At 44.6% G+C, this 22,477-nt stretch overlaps 1 protein-coding gene across 4 annotated transcripts in view; it reads left to right on the top strand.

Annotated features, from left to right (window-relative positions):
- Window positions 1-22,477, top strand: part of GRM5 (glutamate metabotropic receptor 5) — a 1,150,672-nt gene that overhangs the window by 1,062,305 nt on the left and 65,890 nt on the right. For all 4 annotated transcript variants that reach the window (XM_069204006.1, XM_069204004.1, XM_069204003.1 and 1 more), the window contains exon 8: window positions 14,590-15,529. In XM_069204006.1, coding sequence (XP_069060107.1) covers window positions 14,590-15,529 — 940 coding nt within the window. The remainder of the gene's footprint in view (window positions 1-14,589; window positions 15,530-22,477) is intronic.

Below are 22,477 nucleotides of genomic sequence, written 5' to 3'. Positions count from 1 at the left end.
GATGCATCCTGGCTACTGAATTTGCCTACTAAAGGTTTGTAAGTACTAAAAAAGACACACATTTCCCCCCGCAAAGGACCAAATTACATGTGCCCAGTTAAATTGCACCTGTTTGCACAGAGATTGCAGTTATAAGTGGTATGATGTTAATCACTCTTGGTAATTCACAGGTGTAATAAGGTTCACAACCCCTGTTACATTTCAGGCGGTCAAACTTGCGAGATTCAATTATTACATTTCTAAAAACCTGGCATAGCAAGCACACAAACCATTCAGGATACAGTGCATATGGAAATAAAGTTATCTTACACAAACAATATGCTTCACTTCAAGTAGGTGTGACTCATCATTTTGATGTACGTGCCCAACATACTTATATTAATGCATATCCATATGGAAGAAAGAAAAAGTTAATTCGTGCTTTTTTAAATATATTTTTTCATTAAGGCTTCAGAAAGGTAGACAGAAAAAGTTTTTTAAAAATACATACATATATTAAGCAGTATACATTGTATCATCTAAAGCCCAAAAATAACAAATATTAGCAAAGCCAATACGTGCAGAATATATTTTGAGCCCTGACCAAAATATTTAAAATTCATGGTTCAGTGAAAAATATACAGAACAAAAAACAATTGCTTCCTGCCACAACTCATTTATGTTATCTTATGCAGATTTGTAAAGGGCACTATCACCCCAGAGGTTGTCCTTGTGCTGAGCAGGTGTGAGTCTAACCAAAACTATGGACTAGTGGGACTACTCAAAAAGCCAGATCTTTAGCTTCTTGTGTTTTCAAGAAGTGAGAAGGAGGCTCATGTGCAGCAGCAGCTTGTTCCACAATTTAGGAGCGATTTAGGATGAAGAATGTGGATCATGCGGGCATTGAACTTGATTCGGGTACTGTGCATCTTGTGAGTAAGGGAGAGAATGAGCTGTATGTCATCGGCATAGGAGAGGACATTGAGTAGATGAGTGGCCAGATGGATCATGTATGGATTGAAGGGGGTTGGGCTCAGAGCGGATCCTTGAGGATCTCCAGAGATGAGGTCACAGGTGTCCAAGGTTTATAGTGCCTGGATGACTGACTGGGTCCTTCCAGTTAGGAAGGAGCAGATCTATCGGAATGCATGTCCTTGGATTTATGTAATAAAGGTTTTAATTTATACTTTTGCGATGCAAAATAATCCTTCATGTATTACAGTGTAAGCACTCCATTGATGGCAGATCAATTGCAAGAGATGAGAGAAAAATAGTCCTCAAGGCAGAGTCAAAGGCCACTCTACATAAAGAATTAGTAAAACCTTGTCATGGAGTCACTGTGCTATCAAGCCACACCTAAAAAAAGAGGGCTCAACAAAGCAGCATTACAACCAGTTGATCCTCAACGGGACAGCATAAAGTTTTTTCCATTAAGTTACCTATAATTGGTGAACATTTTAACTGAACGGCTGATTGCCCAATATATATCCTACTTAAGGGAGAAACAAGTAATATCTTTCTGGAGCCAAGACACAGTTCACAAAGTTCTGTATCAATCCAACCCTTCACGACAAGTGACATACACATTCCATGCAGTTAAACACAATGGGATTCAATTGATTGGGAATAATGATATTCTGGTTGAGTCCAAACATAATACCAACCACACACCTGGGCAGAGTAATGTTACTTATTAAATTTAGTTTAAAAAAACTCCCTAAGTGTAGTTAAGTGTGGGAAATTACAAAACCTGGATTACTGGCTATAGGCACATAGATTGAGGAGTTGAGCAAAAATTTGGAGACAAGCACAGTGGACTAAATTGTGAAGTTTAATAGTTTATTGTCATGGTGTGGTATGATTCCATATACAAATTTGCTGATTTAAAATAACACACTCTATCAGAAAATACTTCCTTTAGCTCTACCCTCTTGATAGATATATCTAGATCTCTAATCCACAGAGTGTGATTTTGCCTTAATTGGATTACACATTTTCACATAGAGACAAATTATACCCTGAGATATGATTGGGCCTGAGGAGAGCTTTTACATTTGGGTGCAGTTATAATGATGTAGGATCAGCAAGGCTTTCTGGGTGGTTTCTCTAAAATAGACATATTTGACAACTTGAGTATGAGGTAGATCATATCAAGATTGGAATTCCTGGAAGGTAAACAGCCTGTTTTCACCAAACAATTGTTCAATCAAATTAATGTTTTTGCCAAAGTACAGAGAATCTATCATTAATATCTGTAGACAAAATCTTGTCATTCAATATAGATGACTCATACCAAATAGGATGGATCGTCTAAGACCAATATATGTCCTTCCAAATACAAATTAAGACTGCATGAATTTTTTATTATACCTTTTTATAGAACTTTGGAAGGTTACATTTAAAAAGATATTGTTTTTAATGCCATTGACTGGGAAAAGAAAACTTGAAAAAATACAGCTATTGGGCCATTGCAGAAAGGATTTATAACTTATGTAATCCTGCTAGCCAGTCCTATGCATAAATACTGTTAAAACTCTTTAGGACTGAGGGCGTCCATACTGATGCTCAAAGTTGATAATAAACTTCTCGAGCTTGCTTGGACTGCAAAAAAAGGCAATAACAATGACATGAAATGTCTTTTAAAAGTATGGGATAAAATATATTGTGACTCAAAATAATAACAGATGGTAAGACCATAATTTTAAAGAGAGTCATTAGCCCAGGAAGGAATAAAGGGAATCCATGTCCTTGTTAAGCAATCAATGTGTGTTTTTAAGGAAGTATTTACAGCCAATTCACCAGATCTGATCATAGTCACAATATAATTTAATTTCAAACAATTCATTTCAACACATTGGCCTAGTTAGCATTGGTAAGATCTAAGTGAAAATTTGTGTATTACTTACAATCAGCCTATACCGGAAGCAAATTCCTAATCTAACAGCAAACTTAACCACAGTTGACATAGTAATTTCAAGGTTGCGCGTGAACATAGCAATGCTATCACTGTACGACATCACTTTGGCTGTTAATGTTCTAGGCTAAAATGAGGGAATGCTTTTGAATTCTCATTTGCATTTGTGAGAGTAAAATGGAAATTTCTTGCATAGAACTTCCTGCCAGCATAGGTGGATTTACATTTCTGCCTCTGGGTTCACTAATTAGGGAAGCAGAGATTTCACCAACATCTGAAACTATACTGGTTGGGGATCTCAACTGTGCTTTAGATGGCAATTTAGACAGACACCTGCCCAGATTGGGTATTAAACTCTGACTCACGACCTCCATTCACCAAACCCAACGCAGTCTTGGCTTGCTTGATATATGGCTCCACCGACATCCCTGCACTCAAACAGATTCATACTACACCCCAGCTACGAGCACCCACAGCTGTCTTGGTTATTTTTTTCTTCAGGTGACGGGTGCACACCGAGCCCTGCACATCCAGTATTTGGCTCGTTACACCTCTGACCATTCTCCCTTTTTATTAACTTCCTCCCTACATAGGCAACCACCCAAAATACCTCTGTGGCAGATGAATGCAGAATTCCTGTCTGACATAGCATTTAGGAACACATTATACACATCAATATCTCAGTATTTTGAAGAAAACAGAGCGGCAGCAGAGCCATGAAATGGGACGCCCCAAAGGTGGTTGTCAGGGGGATATTCTAGCCACCTCAGTTGGAGTCTGACTCACGCTCAAACAAGATCTAACCAAATAGGGGGAGGAACGGGAGCATTTACAATTGAGGCTCTCAACTGACCCCTCTTTAATGGCAGTTTGGGATAGCCACAGCTGCCAGGAGAGGTGAGGATTTATTCAATTACCTCCATCAACTCCCATTGCCCTCCCTGTCCCAGACAGAACAGAAAATACTGGGGGTCAGTATCAGTAAACAGGAACTCATGGAGGTGTTGTAGTCCCAGAAAATCACAAAGGCACCGGGGGCGGCCTACTAGTAGAATTTTATAAGGCCTACCCATCTATACTATTTGACAAGCTGGTCGAGGTGTATGCTGAGTCCAACACTAGGCAAGAACTCTCCTGATCGATGTGTGAAGCCTTAATCTCATTAATACCCAAACAGGGCAAGGACCAATTAGACTCAGGATCCTAGTGCTCTACATCAATGCTCTATGTGGACTGTAAGCTCCTTAGTCATGTTTTAGCTATTCACCTCATTCAATATCTTCACCCGCCTGGTTCATGAAGATCTCTTAAGATTTATTCCCAAAAGGAACACACTACACAATATACAAAGTCTCTCCCATGTGATGCAGGCTCCCCACATCCAGGAGGGATGTTATGCTCTGGCCTTTCTGGAACTGAAAAAAACTTTTGACTCCCTTAATTGGGAATATGTCTGCAGGGTACTAAAGAGAGTGGGCTTGGGCTACTTCTATATAACTTGGATCAAGTTGCTTTACACACAGCCACGGGCTCATGTTCAGACAGGACAGTATATCTTCTACAAATTTATCTTACAACGCAGCACAAGACAGGGATGCCCCTATCACCCCTAATTTTTGCCATAGCTATAGAACCACTGGCATGTAGACTCAGGCAGACTCTCAGAGGCTGGGGTATAACAGTGCATACTACAGAACATATAGTTTCCTTATATGCAGGCAATGCTCTGGTATATTTACGATGTCCTGATATATCAGCCCCAATTCTCTTGAATGTTATGCAAGAACACTGGGAGTTCTCAGGACTCTGGGTGAACGTATCTAAATTGGTTTTGTTCCCACTGGGGAACCTGGTTGGCCACCTGCCTGAACAGTTGTCCCTGTCCATCCTGCCCTGGAAGTCATTTGAAGTTTGGTACTTGGGTATTCACATTGCCCATCCGAAAGAGAAGTTTTATGATCTCAATATGGGATGGATACGGGGACTAAAACCCTCTATACAGTTTTGGAATACACTTCCCCTTTCCTTAATGGGTAAGATTGTTCTCTTAAAAATGGTGGTAGTGCCTTGATGTTTATATGTAATGCAGGGCTCCTTTCATGAAATCCCCCAAATGTTTTTTTAGGGAGCTAGATAAACTGACAGTGGAACTCTTATGGCAGGGCAGGAGATGCAGAGTGAACCTGTCAATGCTTCAGTGAGAATGAAAAAGGAGAGGTCTAGAGGTAATGGATTTCGAAATGGATTACATAATCCCACACTTACAACATGCAGTGCACTGATTGGATGGAAAACACACCTGGGAACGGGCGTTGTTGGAAGAATCTCATGAGGGACACTCACTGGGGTAACTCCTTATGCAGGGCAATGACATACCCTGCACATATCCTCATGTAGTCCACCTAATGGGGAGAATATTGGTGAGAGCAAGTAGAAGGGTGCTTAAGAGGGCACCTTATGCCCCAGATATGGATATTTGGATCCTGTCCCCATTTGCACAGATAGCACATACAGTGTGGGTGATCCGGTGGCAGAAGGGAGGTTGCATTATGCTCTCTAACCTATATCCGGGGGGGGGGGATTATCACCTGACAAGGGGAGCAGGAGTCGTTTCACCTAGATGGAGGCCAATTTTTAAAATACTAAAAAATTGCTGCAAAGACTAGACAACTCCGCCCTTCATTCCCAGTGGCTCTGGCACCATCTTTGGTCACCCTACTATTGATGGCTGGGGGCACAAGCTCATAATGTATTTATATCAAGAAGTGCGGGCCGATAAAAAGATATAACCACTACCAATAGAAGACAGATGGCAAGATCTCACTGAGGGCCATTTAGCCCCATGTGATTGGGGAAAGATACATGCAGGCGTACAGAGAGTAGTGGTGAGCGCCCTATTTAAACAAATCCATTGCAATTGTATTCACATAACCTAGCTCTTTCCTAAGCGCCTGCATGCTATACACCCCTGCAGGGATCAGAGATGTCCGAGGTGTTCCATGGAACCTGCTGACTTTATTCATATGGCGTGACACTATCCTTTCATAAATGTTTATTGGACAGAGGTCCTTGCCCAACTGAGTAGAGGCACAGGCTGAGAAATCCCTCCCTCAAACGACCGGGAAATGCCTTTTAGGCCTCCCTCCTATCATCCAAAGAGGAAACTCAGTAGCTGCTACGCCTTATTGGGCCCGATAGTAGTGAAACACCGTATAGCAATTCAGTGGCTGAACTCCCAAGCCACAACTGGGAAGGCCTGGTTGGGGGATATGGCAGAATGGGCCAGAGCTAAGGAAGTGTACATCAGACAAACCAGGAAAGATGACAAAGCTCAGGAAGTCTTAAGGGCCTGGGCCGGCATGACTTGAACACTGCTTGAGCATGGGGGCTCGTGGGAGGAGGGTACCCCATCACAGCAATTAACAGGTGACTGAGGAGGGGGGTCGCTCTCTTTTTCCTGCCTACAGTTCGCCAAAAATGTACTGCTATAAATGTACTCAACTGTGATAACAATGGATATATTTTTACTGTAGTTTTCTCTGAAGCTTGGAGGTGGGAATAGGGGGCAGATATCGTTATGGTTGAATAGCAAACAGTGTTAATTCTGTTGTTAAAGGATTGTACTAAATTCACATCGATTTAGCTCCACTTAGTGTAATTGTTGACCCAATGTATTACCCACCAATGCTTGATGCGAGTTTGTATCTTTCCTTAACTGTTAATGAAGAGAAATATAAAAAAAACAGTCTGTGCCTCGGTGGACACCTTTCCCTATGTAGGGGAGCCATTGACATCTACGGATGCCTGTGTGCTCTTTCTGATGTGATGCTTCATGTCAGCGGTCACCTGTGGCAAAAATAAGCTTGAGTCTTCATCCTTGGTAAACTTTGGCCCATATGGGTGAAAGATTTGAATTAATGTATTTATTTTTTGAGTTTTTAGTAGCATTGCATGATAAATACTTCATAGGACGGCAAGTGAAATTAAACATGAAATTCATGAAGATGGGCAAAGAAGAGGCCAATCCGTGCCAAGAGCAACCCAGTCCGGTATTCTTAAAAAAAAACACAACAAATGTTTCAAATGTTCAATTATAGGCTACATGCAATACTTTGGTTTTCAAGGCATCTCTGAAACACGTGCTTTGGCTATGCCTTGAGATTTCAGTTAGCGTATTTCACTGTTTGGGGCTCTGAATTCCTCATAATGTCCAAATGTGTTTTACCCATTTGAAAAGTCTTTTTGTGATGAGATTTGTTAGTGCAAAGCATTTATAGTGTGTGTTCCAGATGAGGGTGCAGTGCGGTGCACGTTTTTGTAGGTATCCTTGTCCTTTTCCCCATAGGCATTTCGGCGATTAACAAGGACTCTGAACTTGATCTTCTTTTGCACACAAAGTCTACATAACGCTTTCGAGGTTGAATAATTATTTTCATTTGCAGGCATATTGTGCTAATTTTTTGACCTTTCGCAGTCTTCTTCCAAATAGAAATTCATTTGATTGTCATCAGCGTGCATTTGAAGGTTCACCTGATGTTGTTCTAGGAGTTCAGCAAGGGGACAAACATGCATCTTAATGATCGGGCAGTGTATAAAGAAACCTATGATCTTTTTTTGCTCAATCAAAACTAGTTAACTGTGATTTGATAGGAAGAACTGAAATCACTTTACAGTTGACCCTTCAATTCTAGGCCGGTCAAGGATGTCTTCTTAGTAGCATGCTATGGCTATGAGGTAATAGGCTGGTGAAAGTTCATGGAGAGTGGGGACTCTGGATTGGAACTATTTCTAATTTGATTATAATAAACTTTCCCCTTTGTTACTTTTTTTCTCTTATTCTCGCCATAGCATTAGAATTGGGTTCATACAGAAGAGAAAGTGGGGAAAGACGAAAGTAAAAGTAGAGTTTTTTGTGTACGCTGAAACTCATGACAGTATACCGACTGAATAAAACCTAACAAAGAAGACAATATGCTGCAGGGGGTATGGGGATTTCTCTTACTGCTTGTCACAATAATTTAGGAAGTGATATATTACACGTTCAAGTGAACTATTTATATTGAAAATAGAATCCAAATGTGTTCTGTATGGGGTAAAGGGATAAAGGGGTGCCTTATTTTTTGCAGCCTAAACTGAACAACTTGGATGACTGGTCATCTACAGGAATGAAAACAACCCAGACAAAATTGCTGGACTTTTCTGAGGCTATCATACATTTCTGTTCACTGAAGGATGCCAGTTCCACCTCAGGAAGCTAGATAAAGTTAACTGCGTATTGGTTCATCAAAGATGAACATTGAAAATCTAATTCATATTGAAATTAGTTTTATTGGACAATACCATTATTAAAGTTACCAGAAATACCAGCGTTGGCTCCTCCACTAACATGGAGGAGCGTTGCCCCATTTCATTGTGCAGTGGACAAAAGGGAAAAATAAATTGATAATAACATAATGTTATTATCATTTGAATTTTCCTCAGGAGCACAGTTAGGGCAGGGTGAAGTGGGGCTGGGCTGGAGGAGGGATACGTGCACATAAGTGCACATGACGCTTTGCCTGGCCTTGTTGGGTGGGCCAAGCAGTCATGCGCACTTTGCATTTCTCCACCGGACTGTATCGAAAAGCAGGGAGGAGAAAATGTACATGCTCCCACTCCCTATCTGAGCACCGAAGCAGAGTCCTCAGACCAGTCACGACGCTGCTACCATGCTGCTATCATGCTGTTGACAGCAGCGTCGTGATTGGAGGGGAGTCTGGAAGCCTGTGTGCTTCCGGGAGTCCGAGGAGGAAGGAGAGATGGAACCGTCTCTCCCAACATGAAAGATACATTTTGTTTATTGTATTCTTTTTTTTTTTAATACCCACCACCCCCGTTGACAAGTGGCTGTGACTGAGAAATACCTAAAAAAATAATTGCAAATGTATGAATGGCTTATGCTCTGAATGTTGTAAGAAACTCATGATCAATATCCACGCAACACCCATGATTTTCATGGCTTCAACGTGGGACATCAATTCCTTATAGTTGGTGCCTCTCAAGTAGTGCTATTTTGACTCAGTCTACAAGTATCAAATTAACCTAACATCTACTGAAATCCTCTGTTCTAAGCACACAGAACAATAACACAATGTATTTGTCCAAAAATGTGTTCAATCATCTACATTTATATAAAAAGAACCAGACGTAAGCAACGTAGTGAATGATTTATTAGTCTATAGTAGTGTGCATATAGAGTATGTTTTGCCACTCTCTGATTTCACAAAAATAATAATTCCATACTGTATTGATTATTTTCTTCCTGATGTAATCAAGAACAAAGCAGAGTTTCCTTGTTTGGGTTATGCTTACATGCTGAGACTGTGTACTTTTCATGGATCAGTTCTTTTGATTTTTGATTTCTGATTACACAGCTTTTCAACCACAACCCAAGGGGTGGAAGCCAAAGCTTAGGATGTGACAGGGAAATAAAGCCAAAGAAAACCCCAATAATGGCAGCCCCTCCCACTCTTGTCTGACTCGCGCGCTATGATATAAAGGTGTTGGTCATCATGCATGCCTTTCTTATTGCCTCTTGTGAGTCTCTCAGCCCTGTGGCTCTCCTCTTGCCAGTGAGTGACCAGTCATATTGGGGGCAGTGTCTGTGGTCTCTGTAATCAGATGTAATAATTGAAGATATTTGGGGCAAGTCAGTTCATTGAACTCTGCAGACAAGATGTTTAATTAGAGAGCCCACAGATCGCAGTATCTGCAGTGTACCACAGTTTGTGTAGCCATGTTGTGTGGTTTGGAACCTTCCTTCTGCCCCAGAAGGCAAGGATAATCTGGTTGCGCTATGCGAAGGGCAAGAGCTATTTTTCGACCTCATGCAGATTTTAGGGGTAGGTCAGGGGGTTAGGAAGACCCAGTGGTGTGTAGGCTGTGAACCCCAGGATTTGCGTGTCAAAGGCCCTATCAATGGCATCCAGTATGTTCTTCAAGCATCGTACCGACTTCAGGCAGTCCCATAGAAGGTTTAACATCCTCATATTCCTACAACTCTTCCAGCACTCACAATCCCACTCCAGATTCATTTCTGGATCCCGATGAGCGTAAGGTACTAGTATGAAGCAATCTTAAAGTCATTCTCAGTGCTAGATGAGTTGTGTGCTGTGAGCATTGCTCGTAGTAGACATATTCCCATTCCTTGTCTGTGAGTGAGACCTAACTCACCTTCATATCTCTTCTGCCCCGCTGTCTTTTCATGTGATCGGGGTTGGGCTAGGACAGAGCATCGCTTTTGAAGTAGATCTATTCCACAAAAGGCAATAGCAATCTCTGTGCATGGGGTTTAATAGAGGGGTGGGTTACTTAATGTTGGATCCGTAGGTAGGGTATGTGCTTTGTTTCTGAGAGATTACACTCAGTTTTCATGTGTTCGAAGGGGATTATCCCAGCTGTGTCATGGAAAAAGCCTATATAATTGCTGCCTTCCTCCTGCCACCAGAGACACTGCCATCGTAGCAGTCCAAGGTTGAACTTCGAGTTGGGAAAGATGGGAGTCATGGGGGAAGGGAATGTTTTACTCCTCTGCTTTTGACAACACTGTCCCACACCAACACAGTAGTTTATGTGATGGGGAGGAGTATAGTTTCCCACACCCTATGTTTTTGGGGTAGCCATGGAATCTGTCAAACGTGTGTCCTCTCTTTTGCCTGGTCCATGAAGCACAAGTGCTTCTCTGTCATGGCTCTACCCCATTCTACCATGAAGTGAAGCTGCAGAGCTTGGAAGTATTGTTGGATATGGCGGAAACCCAGGCGTTCATTTCCCAGTGGCCTATAGGCGAGTTACTTTGCCACCCCAAGTATACTTGATAATTTCGAGCTGTAAGGACCTTAGTGTAGTGAGGGAAGGTGTCAGTAGGAGAGACTGGAAGATGAACAGAATCTTAGGGAGGATGGTCATCCACAGAGAGAGGTGGTCGCAACAACAGGCCACAAGTTCCAGTCAGATGGAAGCAAGGATGTTATCATAATTTATCTCAAAGGTCTGGTGTGTAGTGCGTGTGAGCCACACTCCCAGATAGGGGCATTTGTGCGTAATTTGATCAGATACTGTCACAGAGTTCAATTCATGGGGCAGAGGGTACATCAGGTTAAGAATCTGGGACTTCTGGAGTATAACTTTAAAGTACAAAATCATACTGAAGAAATGTAATTCTGCCATAAGGGCAGGCAGTGAAGATGTAGGGTCAGTGAGTGCCATTTTCACATTGTCCACAAAGAGGCTAATTGTATGTTCTGCAGTCACAAAGGGGTCTGCCCGAACTCGCTGACCGAATGGCTCCATATACAAGGCAAACAAAAGTGGCAACATAGGACATCCCTATTGTGTCCCATTTTTGTATGGGGAAGGGATCAGAAGGAACCCCGTTTACCCTCACCCTGGTGTGGGGAGTCCTAATGATGTTGCAGACCCAGCAACATTATTTGTTCCCAAAGCCAAGTGCTTCAGGGTAGGAATTATATATGGCAATTGACCCTGTTGAATGCCTTTCCTGCATCAATTGTGAATAGAAGTGCCTCTCATTTAGAGTGATGGACCTTGATGATCAGATGATGAATACATTCAGAATACATTTAGGGGGTGATTCTGACCGCGGTGGACGGCGGTCGCCGCCCGCCAAGCGGTTCCCGCCGAAAGACCGCTCTGCGGTCAAAAGACCGCGGCGATCATTCTGGCTTTCCCACTGGGCTGGCGGGCGACCGCCGAAAGTCCGCCCGCCAGCCCAGCGGGAAACACCCTTCCCACGAGGAGGCCGGCTCAGAATGGAGCCGGCGGAGTGGGAAGGTGCGACGGGTGCAGTTGCACCCGTCGCGATTTTCAGTGCCTGCAAAGCAGACACTGAAATTCTTTGTGGGGCCCTGTTACGGGGGCCCCTGCAGTGCCCATGCCATTGGCATGGGCACTGCAGGGGCCCCCAGGGGCCCCACGACACCCCATACCGCCATCCTGTTCATGGCGGGTGAACCGCCAGGAACAGGATGGCGGTATGGGCTGTCAGAATCCCCATGGCGGCGCAGCAAGCTGCGCCGCCATGGCGGATTCCCATGGGTAGCGGAAAGTCGGCGGTACAGAATGCCCGGCGGAGCACCGCCAGCCTGTTGGCGGTGCTACCGCCAACCTCCGCCATGGCGGTAATTACCGCCAGGGTCAGAATGACCCCCTTAGTGTTGTCCCCGCAGTTTCTCTTTGGGAAGAAGTTTGCTTAATGGGGCTTAATCTGTTCTGGCATATATGCTGTGAGTCTGGATGCTGGGATACCTGTGAACAGTTTTGCTTCAAAATTAAGGAGGTATTTTGGTCTGTATTAGCTGCAGGATAGTTTATCTTTCCCTGGCTTGTGGATGACCGTGATGGAGGCCTCTAGCATTGTCTTTGGTAATGCACCAGGATCTGCAAAGGTGCTGAATAGTCTTGTAAGTATAGGGGCCACCGTGTGACAGAAGGTCTTGTAGAGGAGTGTTGAAAAGACTTTTGGGCCTAGTGACTTTAAAGGATTCCATTCTAGCTATGGGGGAGATCACCTCTGCCACACTAATCAGCTCTTTTTACTTTGTTGCATTCCCTTCAGTGAGTTTTGTGACGTGGGCCTGTCCTAAGAATGGAGGCATCAACATCAGGTAAGTGTTGGTCAATGTATAGTGTTTGGCGAAGTCCCTAAACATAGCTGCAATTTGTTTGCTTCCCATAATCTCCTCTCTACCCGGCCATTGTAATGGGTTGTACGGCATCTTGGTGAAATGTGGTGCTTAAGCACTTTGCAAGCAGGCTACTGTATTTATTACCAGTCACACTGAATTTATGTTTAAGACCCAACAGGGCATATTCTGCCCTTTCCAAACTAAGGTGTTTAAGCTGCACACGTGCTCTATCCAGCTTACACCACACTCTCGGGCCCCGGTGTTGTTATGAACATTTTCACATTCTTTCATTGCCTCCTGTAGCTGTGCCTGCTTATCTTTATATGTATGATTTTTTTGGGCTGCCAGCGCTATGATCTCATTTCTGACCACTGATTTTTGGGTGTACTAGAGTGTGGAGACAGTCACCCCGCCCATGTCATTGTCCTGCAAATATGCAGAAAGGACCTTGTTTTTGGAGATGTCACTTGAGTTTTGGATAAGTCCATCACGCAGCCTCCAGCTACTATACGTTGTTTGTGTTTCATCTAGCTGTAAATTAATCATAATGGGTGCATGTTTACATAGTGACATGGGGTCTATGCTCACCTCTTCGACTTGGCTCGTGATTGTGGTGGTACCTAAGAAATAATCTATTTGGACATAGGTTTTGTGGGCTGGTGAGTAGAGTGTATAGTCCCTTTCTTTTAGGTGAGTGCACATCCATAGAATACCTAAAGATCATGCTTCCAGCTAGAGATATTTTGGCCAAATGTTACTACTTGAAACTACTCTATTTTGTTTGAGAAGGGCAACTGCACCAAAGAGTACCTTCAACCCAGCAATGTCCACTATAAGTCTGTATCATTTATTATCAGTTGAGCCTTAATTGCCCTCAAGAAGCTGAATCTGTACTCCTTTACTGTTGTGCAACAGCAATCTAAATTTAACAGCATCATAAAAGATCAACTTTTACATAGAAAAATCAGAGACTAATCAAGAGGAAGGTGAAAAGTCAAATATTTTGTATTATACCTGAAATTCTGTGTTTATTCTAAACTCTTGCATTCTTTAATTCTTTGGAGATAATTAGTTGCAAACTGGAATGGGTGAAAGCATATCATTTTCACATGCAGAATCATGTTTCACAACCACGTGGAAAAAGGAATCAGTAGAGGGTATCAGGAATAGTACCATACCAAGAAAAGAAAATAACAGGTAGCACTCAACACCAAGGAAAAAGAGAAAACGTATGAACAATATGGCTGAAGCCACATTAGATGTAATCCCAGGCTCAGAGGGAATACTAAAAATTTCTTATAATATAGCTCTTCTTAAGACAGTTTTGCAATCCCTATGCACAGCAAACCCACAAGGTTCTATTAAGTAATTTAATGGTCTACAGTTAGTCATCCATGGATGGATAAAAGCAGAGTTGGCCTTTCTGGGATTTACAATTGTGACCTGTTGACCACACCAGATGGTAACAGTGAGCACATAACTCTCTTAACCACCTTGAGGCTAATACAGATTGATTTTACAATTTTCTGGCTGCTTCAAATGGTTACATATTACACAGTATCATGCTGCTTGCTAGCCCGGTTCACACTATATTGCTCCACATACAGACATGTTTTATGGTTAAAATTGATTCGTATGACATTTTCCTTCAAAATTGTCAGCTAAGATTTGAATCCTCATTTACATATCCTTCAACAGAAAGAAATTGTGCCATAACCAAAGTTTCATTTTAAAGAGAATTAAAAGTATATGAATTGCCTACTTGATGGGTCACTTTTGAGCTCTGTTCAGTACTGTCTTTATACCATTGCATGGTTTATTAAACCTTTCTTAATATTGTTTTAATTAACCATGTTAATGGTGACTCAATTTGGTTATATAGATTTTGTCTGGACTTCCTATTAGATAATGTTCATTCATACACCATTGTCAATTATTCAATGCATAATATGTAAAAACCTAACATTATACATGATTTTCTAATTCTGTTGCTTGTTTTTTCTTCAACAGGTTGTGATCCAATTCCAGTTGAGTACCTTAGATGGGGTGACCCTGAACCAATTGCAGCTGTGGTTTTTGCATGCCTTGGACTTTTGGCAACCATGTTTGTGACAGCAGTTTTCATTCTTTACCGGGATACTCCAGTGGTCAAGTCATCGAGCCGAGAACTATGCTACATAATCCTAGCAGGCATCTGTTTAGGTTACTTGTGCACATTCTGTCTCATTGCAAAACCTCAGTGGATCTATTGCTATCTGCAGCGCATTGGTATTGGCCTCTCACCAGCCATGAGCTACTCAGCACTGGTAACTAAAACCAATCGTATTGCAAGGATTCTGGCTGGGAGCAAAAAGAAGATTTGTACCAAGAAGCCAAGGTTCATGAGTGCCTGTGCTCAACTGGTCATTGCTTTTCTGTTAATTTGCGTCCAGTTGAGCATCATCGTTGCTCTCTTCATAATGGAGCCACCAAATGTGATCTTTCATTACCCAAGCATACGGGAAGTCTATCTGATATGTAACACTACCAACATGGGTGTTGTGACTCCCCTTGGATATAATGGATTGCTTATCCTAAGTTGCACCTTTTATGCGTTCAAGACCAGAAATGTCCCAGCTAACTTCAATGAAGCAAAATATATTGCCTTCACAATGTATACAACCTGCATCATATGGCTGGCCTTTGTGCCAATATATTTTGGAAGCAACTACAAAATCATCACCATGTGTTTCTCAGTAAGCCTGAGTGCCACAGTGGCACTCGGCTGTATGTTTGTGCCAAAGGTGTACATTATCCTTGCCAAGCCAGAAAGAAATGTACGGAGTGCATTCACCACATCTACTGTCGTCCGTATGCACGTTGGGGATGGGAAGTCTTCTTCAGCTGCCAGCCGATCAAGTAGCTTAGTGAACCTTTGGAAACGAAGAGGATCATCTGGAGAGACGTTGAGGTAAATAGATCACTAAATGTGCCTGGTATGGACACTAATAAAATATACATATATATATATACATATATATATATCTTTATATATTAATCCAAAATTAAGATTTTGTATGATGTGAGAAATGCAAATGTTGATAGTGTAGCATGTTTGCTACTAAACAATGTAAAGCACTCATAATGCTTTATAGAGTGAATGGGCAATATAATTCACTACTTTTCGAACAATGTTTGTTGATTGTTAGACCTAGAAGCAAACTAGCAAGAAAGTTGTTTCAAATACTTGCCATTAATGTTCACCACATGTAATGTGGTGTCTCTCAGACAAATGTTATAATTATTTCAACAGAGCAATGCATTAAATAGATGAAGCGCATGTCTACTGACCACTTGGGCTATTTTCTCATCTGAAAAGGTTATACATGTGATCCTCTATTATTACTCCTAGTTTTAGAGCTCATTTTTGTCTTCAAGGGGAATAATACAGAATCTTTAGAGTACTTCTGGAAATCTGTGGCACACATATATTTCAGGAGTACCCACAAAAATAGGAGCACATTCACAAAGCATTTATGCATTTTTGAAGTAGGACTGCAGGTGTACTCTTTTACATACTCCTGCACACTTTCATGAAACAGCCCCAAAACATACAACTCCCTACTCGTAAAAGTGCAAGGAGGCCTCATTCCTTTCTAGTTATAAAAACAGTATATTCGTCTTCCCCAAATATTTATGTTTTATTCCGGGGGGGGGGGGGGGGCAGGAGCCCAACATGGCGGACGCATGATCTGAGGGCTCCAGACCCGAGTCTCGCAATTTCCGTAACCAGCCCCCTAAGGTGACACTATATTGCACAGTTTCCCGTGCAGCCCAGAGAGGTGTTGAGCGCTGTGTACTGGAGGGGCGGCGGTGCACGCACAGAGGTGAGGACTGACGGTGATGGTCAGTGGTGTGGCTGGGCTCACGCCCAAAATCTTCTGCTCTCGCACACTGTGAGGCCTATGATTCCTGACCGATCCAGCCGGAGCGGACGCTGATGGAGGGCACTGGGCCCAGCGATCACGCTGTGTCTGGCTGCCTCTGGCCGCCGGAGAGCAGAGGCAGCCTGTGTGGGGCCTTTCCTTCTCCCCAGCTGGCATCTCTTACTTCCTGCCGTGGCTGGGCCACCCGATCGCACGAAAGGTGACCGCGCATGTGGGGGCCGTGTCGCTTGGCCGGGGAGCTTCCAATTGTTCCAGGGGCGGCTCCCGATGGTGGGGTCACCCTGGGGGTGCACACAAGAGTGTGCCAGCGCACTTTGGATGGCGCTGGAGGTGTGACCCTCCCCCTAGAAATCGGCAGCCTGCGTCCTTGGTGAGAGGCGGCTGATGGGCGAGGCGGAGGCCGGGTGCCAACTAGCGTGGGACAGAGCTAGTGGACGGGCCTGCCTGGGCCTGGACTTAATGCTGATGCGGCCCTCTCAGTGTAGCCTGCACCTGTACCATTGCCTGCGGAGCGGGCCAGAAGATGCGCAGCTCCTGTAAGTCAATCCAAAATCATGCGCTACGTGGGTGCGCTGGGACCAAAAAGCTGTAGCACGTCACACCAGGCTGAACAGGCCAGGCCCTGGAGGCTGTAGGCGGGAGGCGACAACTGGGGTGTGTGTGGGTTGGCCTGCACTGGAGGTTGGCGCTGGTCCTGCCCCTCAGGAGTGACACTGGACACCAGATGACTGGTGACTGGCACTGGGGGATTTGGCTGCGAGGCTGGCCAGCTTGAAGGGGTCGGGCTAGGCCCTATGTGACAGGTCGATTTGAATATTTTGGGGAGCTGCGGTGCTGCAAGGCACAGTCTAGGACGCTGCAGACTGAGCGGTGGTGACAATTTCCATGCACACCTACTGGAAGTGAACCTCTGCCACGACGGGTGCGGACATCAGGCTTTAGGGTGACAATCCCTTGATAACATAGGACGGAACAAGACTAAGGGGGTCATTCCGACCCCGGCGGGCGGCGGGCGCCGCGCGCCGGGCGGAGACCGCCAGAAGACCGCACCGCGGTCAAATGACCGCGGCGGTCATTCTGACTTTCCCGCTGGGTGGGCGGGCGACCGCCAAAAGGCCGCCCGCCCGCCCAGCGGGAAAGCCCCAGCAACGATGAAGCCGGCTCCGAATGGAGCCGGTGGAGTTGCTGGTGTGCGACGGGTGCAGTGGCACCCGTCGCGATTTTCAGTGTCTGCTTTGCAGACACTGAAAATCTGAATGGGGCCCTGTTAGGGGGGCCCTGCAGTGCCCATGCCAGTGGCATGGGCACTGCAGGGGCCCCCAGGGGCCCCACAACACCCGTTCCCGCCAGCCTCTTCCTGGCGGTGTAAACCGCCAGGAACAGGCTGCCGGGAAGGGGGTCGGAATCCCCATGGCGGCGCCGCCGTGGAGGATTCCCTGGGGCAGGGGAAAACCGGCGGGAAACCACTGGTTCCCCTTTTCTGACCACGGCTTTACCGCCACGGTCAGAATTGCCCCTGAAGCACCGCCAGCCTGTTGGCAGTGCTTCCTCCGTCCCCGGCCCTGGCGGTCCATGACCGCCAGGGTCGGAATGACCCCCTAAGTCTCCGAGGATGGAAGAATGTGTGCAGGGCTGCTCCCAACCATCGGACATCTCGACCTCCGCCACACCGCAGGACCGCGTTCCCCCTTCGAGAGCAGAGGCCTCAGCGTACAAGCTAGATCTTATCTCACAGGAGATACATGACTCCAGAGAGATTATGGAAGAGAAGCTTGGTGTTATCACTACAGACCTTAACATGCTGAGGGACGACAAGCACAAACTGGCTGATAGGGTGTTTTGCTTCACTAACGACTGAGCTGAAACACTCATGCACTGACAAAAATCTCTGGAATGCGCTTCTTAGTCTAAAGAAGACATTTATTAATTCACTTTGCAAGGTTCGTAAAGGAGATAAGCATGCTGAAAGCACACGTTTAAAAATGGTCACAGCAATGAAATGAAAACATGTACAAATGATTCTCCACTGTAATATACACAGCAAATATATGTATCTATATTATAATGCAAAGCAAATAATGAATTAAAAAATATGCATCACCATGAGGCACAGGCACATCTGCTTCATATCACTCCTCTCAGCATCAGATCGCCGGGTCCCAGAATCAATCGTAGAGAGAAAGAGATCAATTATCCTCACAGGAAGGATGACACACCTCAGCATCCTGAGCATGTCTGAGATCTGAATCACTCACACCCAGCTCCATCTGGTCTCGGTCTCTTTGAACACACAAGAGAGGAATATTCTAGAAACTCCCTCTCACTGCAGAAGTTTATTATTAAAAAAATGCTGATCACTTTAGCCCAGCTTTGAAAATAACACGTCGGGCTTGGCCAAAATCCCAAGGTGCCCCTTCAAAACAAAACCATTCCCTGCCATCCTAGTACATTCTTATCAGCCTGAGCCCTTGGTGGGAAAGAACACGAAAACAAGCAGAATAAAAACATTAGCACATTGTATAACGTGGCCATGGAAAATTACTTGCAGCTTTTAACGTGGCGGTGGCTAATGCTAAAATAAAGTCAATAGGCAAAATGAATCTGGTGGTCACTAATGTGACTGTGCGCTGCTAGGCTAAGTGCAACGTGGAGTTGGTGGGCAAAACACAAATATCATTACATAGGGTCAAATCAATGGAACCCACATTGGCTACCTTGTCTCCAGGGCAGGTGGAACATGGCTCAATGCTGCAACAATTGCCCAAACAGGTGGAACAACTCCAAGACAGAGCCGAAGATGCCGAAGGAAGAGAGCGCAGGAACAATATCTGAATAGTGTGTATGCCGGAGTGTGTTGAAGAAGACCGACCCACACAATTTATTGAGAACTGCCTGCAATCAACTGTGTCACCAGAGGGCTTGTCTGCTCTATTCACAGTCTAAAGAGCACACCGTGTACCCTCCAGGAAACCCATCCATGGGGCCCTGCTGAGACCCATAGTGGCTAAAGTTCTGAATTACAGAGACTGAGCTGTTTTGCTGCGTGGTGCACAGGAGCGGTCGCCGCTAACAGTCAAGGGCACCAGAGTATCTCTTTACCTGGACTATACACTGTTGGTGCAACAGCATCGGGCTTTCTTTCAGGAAGTCAAAAAAAACCTTAGAGCACATGGCCTTGTGTATGCATTGATCTTTCCTACAACATTGAAAGTGGTACATGACAACCACTTCCACTTCTTTGAGTCTCCCGCTTCGGCCAGGGAATGGCTGGACCAGAACTTTCAGGGACCATGTAATGGGCGTCAGCTGGAGTCAGTGTCACAGGGTTCGGACTTGTGGTCCCTGCGTACCCGTGGTGGGCGGGTCATAGTGCTGGATGGTGGTGGGGGGCCAACCCTGAGGTAGGCACGTAAGAGCCAACTGGAGGCCATCCAACTTGCAACTAATCTACGAGATCCTAATCGCAGATCCAGCGTGTAGTCGTCTGTAGCTGGGGACTCTGACACTGAAACTGAAGGCAGTGTGACATTGTTCCCATCTGTTATGCCATAGACCGCACACGATCTGTGATGTAGGAAACCTATCTGCACGGCTCCTCATCCATTCTGCACGGACACTGTGATCACCGCTGGAGTGCCCATTAAGATCGATGGGCAACTAACTGGCCTGTTGCTTGATGGTGACATGATGTTTATCTGTTTTTTTTCTCTTTCTCACCTATCTCTAAGCTGCATATATCCGCATATATATGTCACACTCTTATACTATATATTAGCATGAGGGAAGGATGAATAGGAGACCAGTTGCTGCTATGACCTCAGTCCGGGCCAGGTTTAGATGGTATGCCTGTAGTACAAATGTATGATAGGGTGATGGAACCATTGCACCCCACTGGCGTAATCCTTACTATTTCTCTGTTGTTACAATTAGTTATGTTACTTAAATTGGTCGAGCACGGTTGTTTCCGCTGGACCGCGTATTTGGTAGGGGAGGTACTTGTTCTTCGAAAGCTTCCATAATCACAGTCATACATGGGGAATGCAGTAGGATCAAGGGACTGGCAGTTATACCGCTTACATCCAGTGCAATGACCTCGGTTGTGAAATCATACAATATAACCACTTGAAATATCAGAGGCCTGGGGACCCATCACAAACATCACAGGGTGTTAGCACAATTGCATAAACATCACATTCATCTTGCCTTCCTGTAGGAAACCCATCTCACCACACCAGAAGCCCTAAAATTACAGCACTGATGGAGGGGTCAATTGTTCCATACTTCCTTTTCAGCATATGTGAGATGTGCTGCCATTTGGATAAGGGCGGGAATTCCGTTTTCTGCCAAAGTTACTAAAGTTGATTCCCAAGGCAGATATGTGCTCATCAAGGGACTCCTAGATGGGGAACAGTTACTATTGGGCTATTTTTATGCCCCGCACCAGGTACAGGATGCGTTTTATACATGCTTGTCTAACATGATAGCAGAATGAGCTCATCTTCCCTGAGTGTTGGGACGACTCTAATGCTGTCCTAATGTGCATCTCGACCGCTCGCACCTGACCCTCCCTAGTGCCACTCTGGTCCGTCAGACCAAAGTACTGCGACAATGGGTTGAGTGGTGGGAGTTAGTAGATTTCTGGCAGCACCATAATGCAACTGCGAGGGAATACTCCTTTTACTTTTACCCTCATGAGCTTCATTCCCGGTTAGACTGATTTTTGTGCTCTCCCAGCTTACAACCACACATGACTCATGCTACATACTTAGGCAAGGCAATGTCTGACCACAATCTGTTCGAGATGCATTTCACCTGGGTAAGGATACCCACTGCAATGCCTACATGGCACCTGCAGCATGCACTCTTGGAAGACGAGGTCTTTAAGGAGACATTAGCGACTACCAGAGACATATTTTTCAGAGAATACTGGCACAACAACATCCTCACTGATTGAATGGTAGGCCTGCAAAGTAATTATCTGTGGACCATCCATATCTATGAGGGTGGGAGCTCTGACTGAAATTGTCTCTCAGCTCACACAGTTAGAAGACGAGTTGGGATCATTAGAACGGGCGGCGATAAAGGACGACAACAAAGCAGAGAGATTACAAGAGGCACACATTCAGCATGCAAAGCTTTTAGAGCGCTTGCGAGTCATAGATTATAGATCATACATGCAGAAGATGCATGCAGAAGCAGACAAACCGGGTGCCCTGATTGCTAAATTAATCAGACCGCAACAGTCTCCCCTATACCTATTTTAACAATACAGTTCCCTCAGAGGGGTTTCTTAACTAGCCAAACTGACATTAATGAGGCCATTTGTTCATACTATGCAGATTTGTATGCAGAGCAGCCACCTGCAGACCAACACTCTCTTCACACGTTTCTGCCCTGCCATCTGCTCCCTAAGGTGTCAACATTAGAAAAGGAAAAGTTATGCGCCACAATCTCCATGGCCGAGATTTGTGAAGCATTAAAAGAGATGACGCGCAGTAAAACCCCTGGCTCTGACAGATTGCCAGTGGAGTTTTTTATGCCATATACCCAAAGCGCTTGCTTATCCACTTAGAGAAATCATACCAGAGGTTTCTCACAAAAGGAATACTTCCGGCTACGACTCACGAAGCAATAGTGACCTCCCATCTCAAACCAGATAGAGCCCCCACACAAATATCCTCCTGTAGACCCCCAGCTATATTAAAAAGTGAATATAAACTCCTCAGTAAAGTTTTAGCGCGTAGACTTCTAAAACTACTCCGGTGCCTGCTCCACACAGATCAATGTGGCTTCATCCCCCGTCGGGGTACATCCATGAATACAACTTAGACAAGATAAACTGTACAAAAATAATGTGAAAGAGGGGTTTTGTTCAACAACTGCTCTGTCCCGGGTTGCCTAAAATGCCCCTCGGAGCTACCTTACAACTATGCACGGCCTTGGCGTACTGGAAACTAACTACTTGATACACA

Source organism: Pleurodeles waltl, chromosome 8, assembly GCF_031143425.1.
Source record: "Pleurodeles waltl isolate 20211129_DDA chromosome 8, aPleWal1.hap1.20221129, whole genome shotgun sequence".
Taxonomy (NCBI): domain Eukaryota; kingdom Metazoa; phylum Chordata; class Amphibia; order Caudata; family Salamandridae; genus Pleurodeles; species Pleurodeles waltl.
This window is presented reverse-complemented; position numbering and strand designations above follow the sequence as displayed.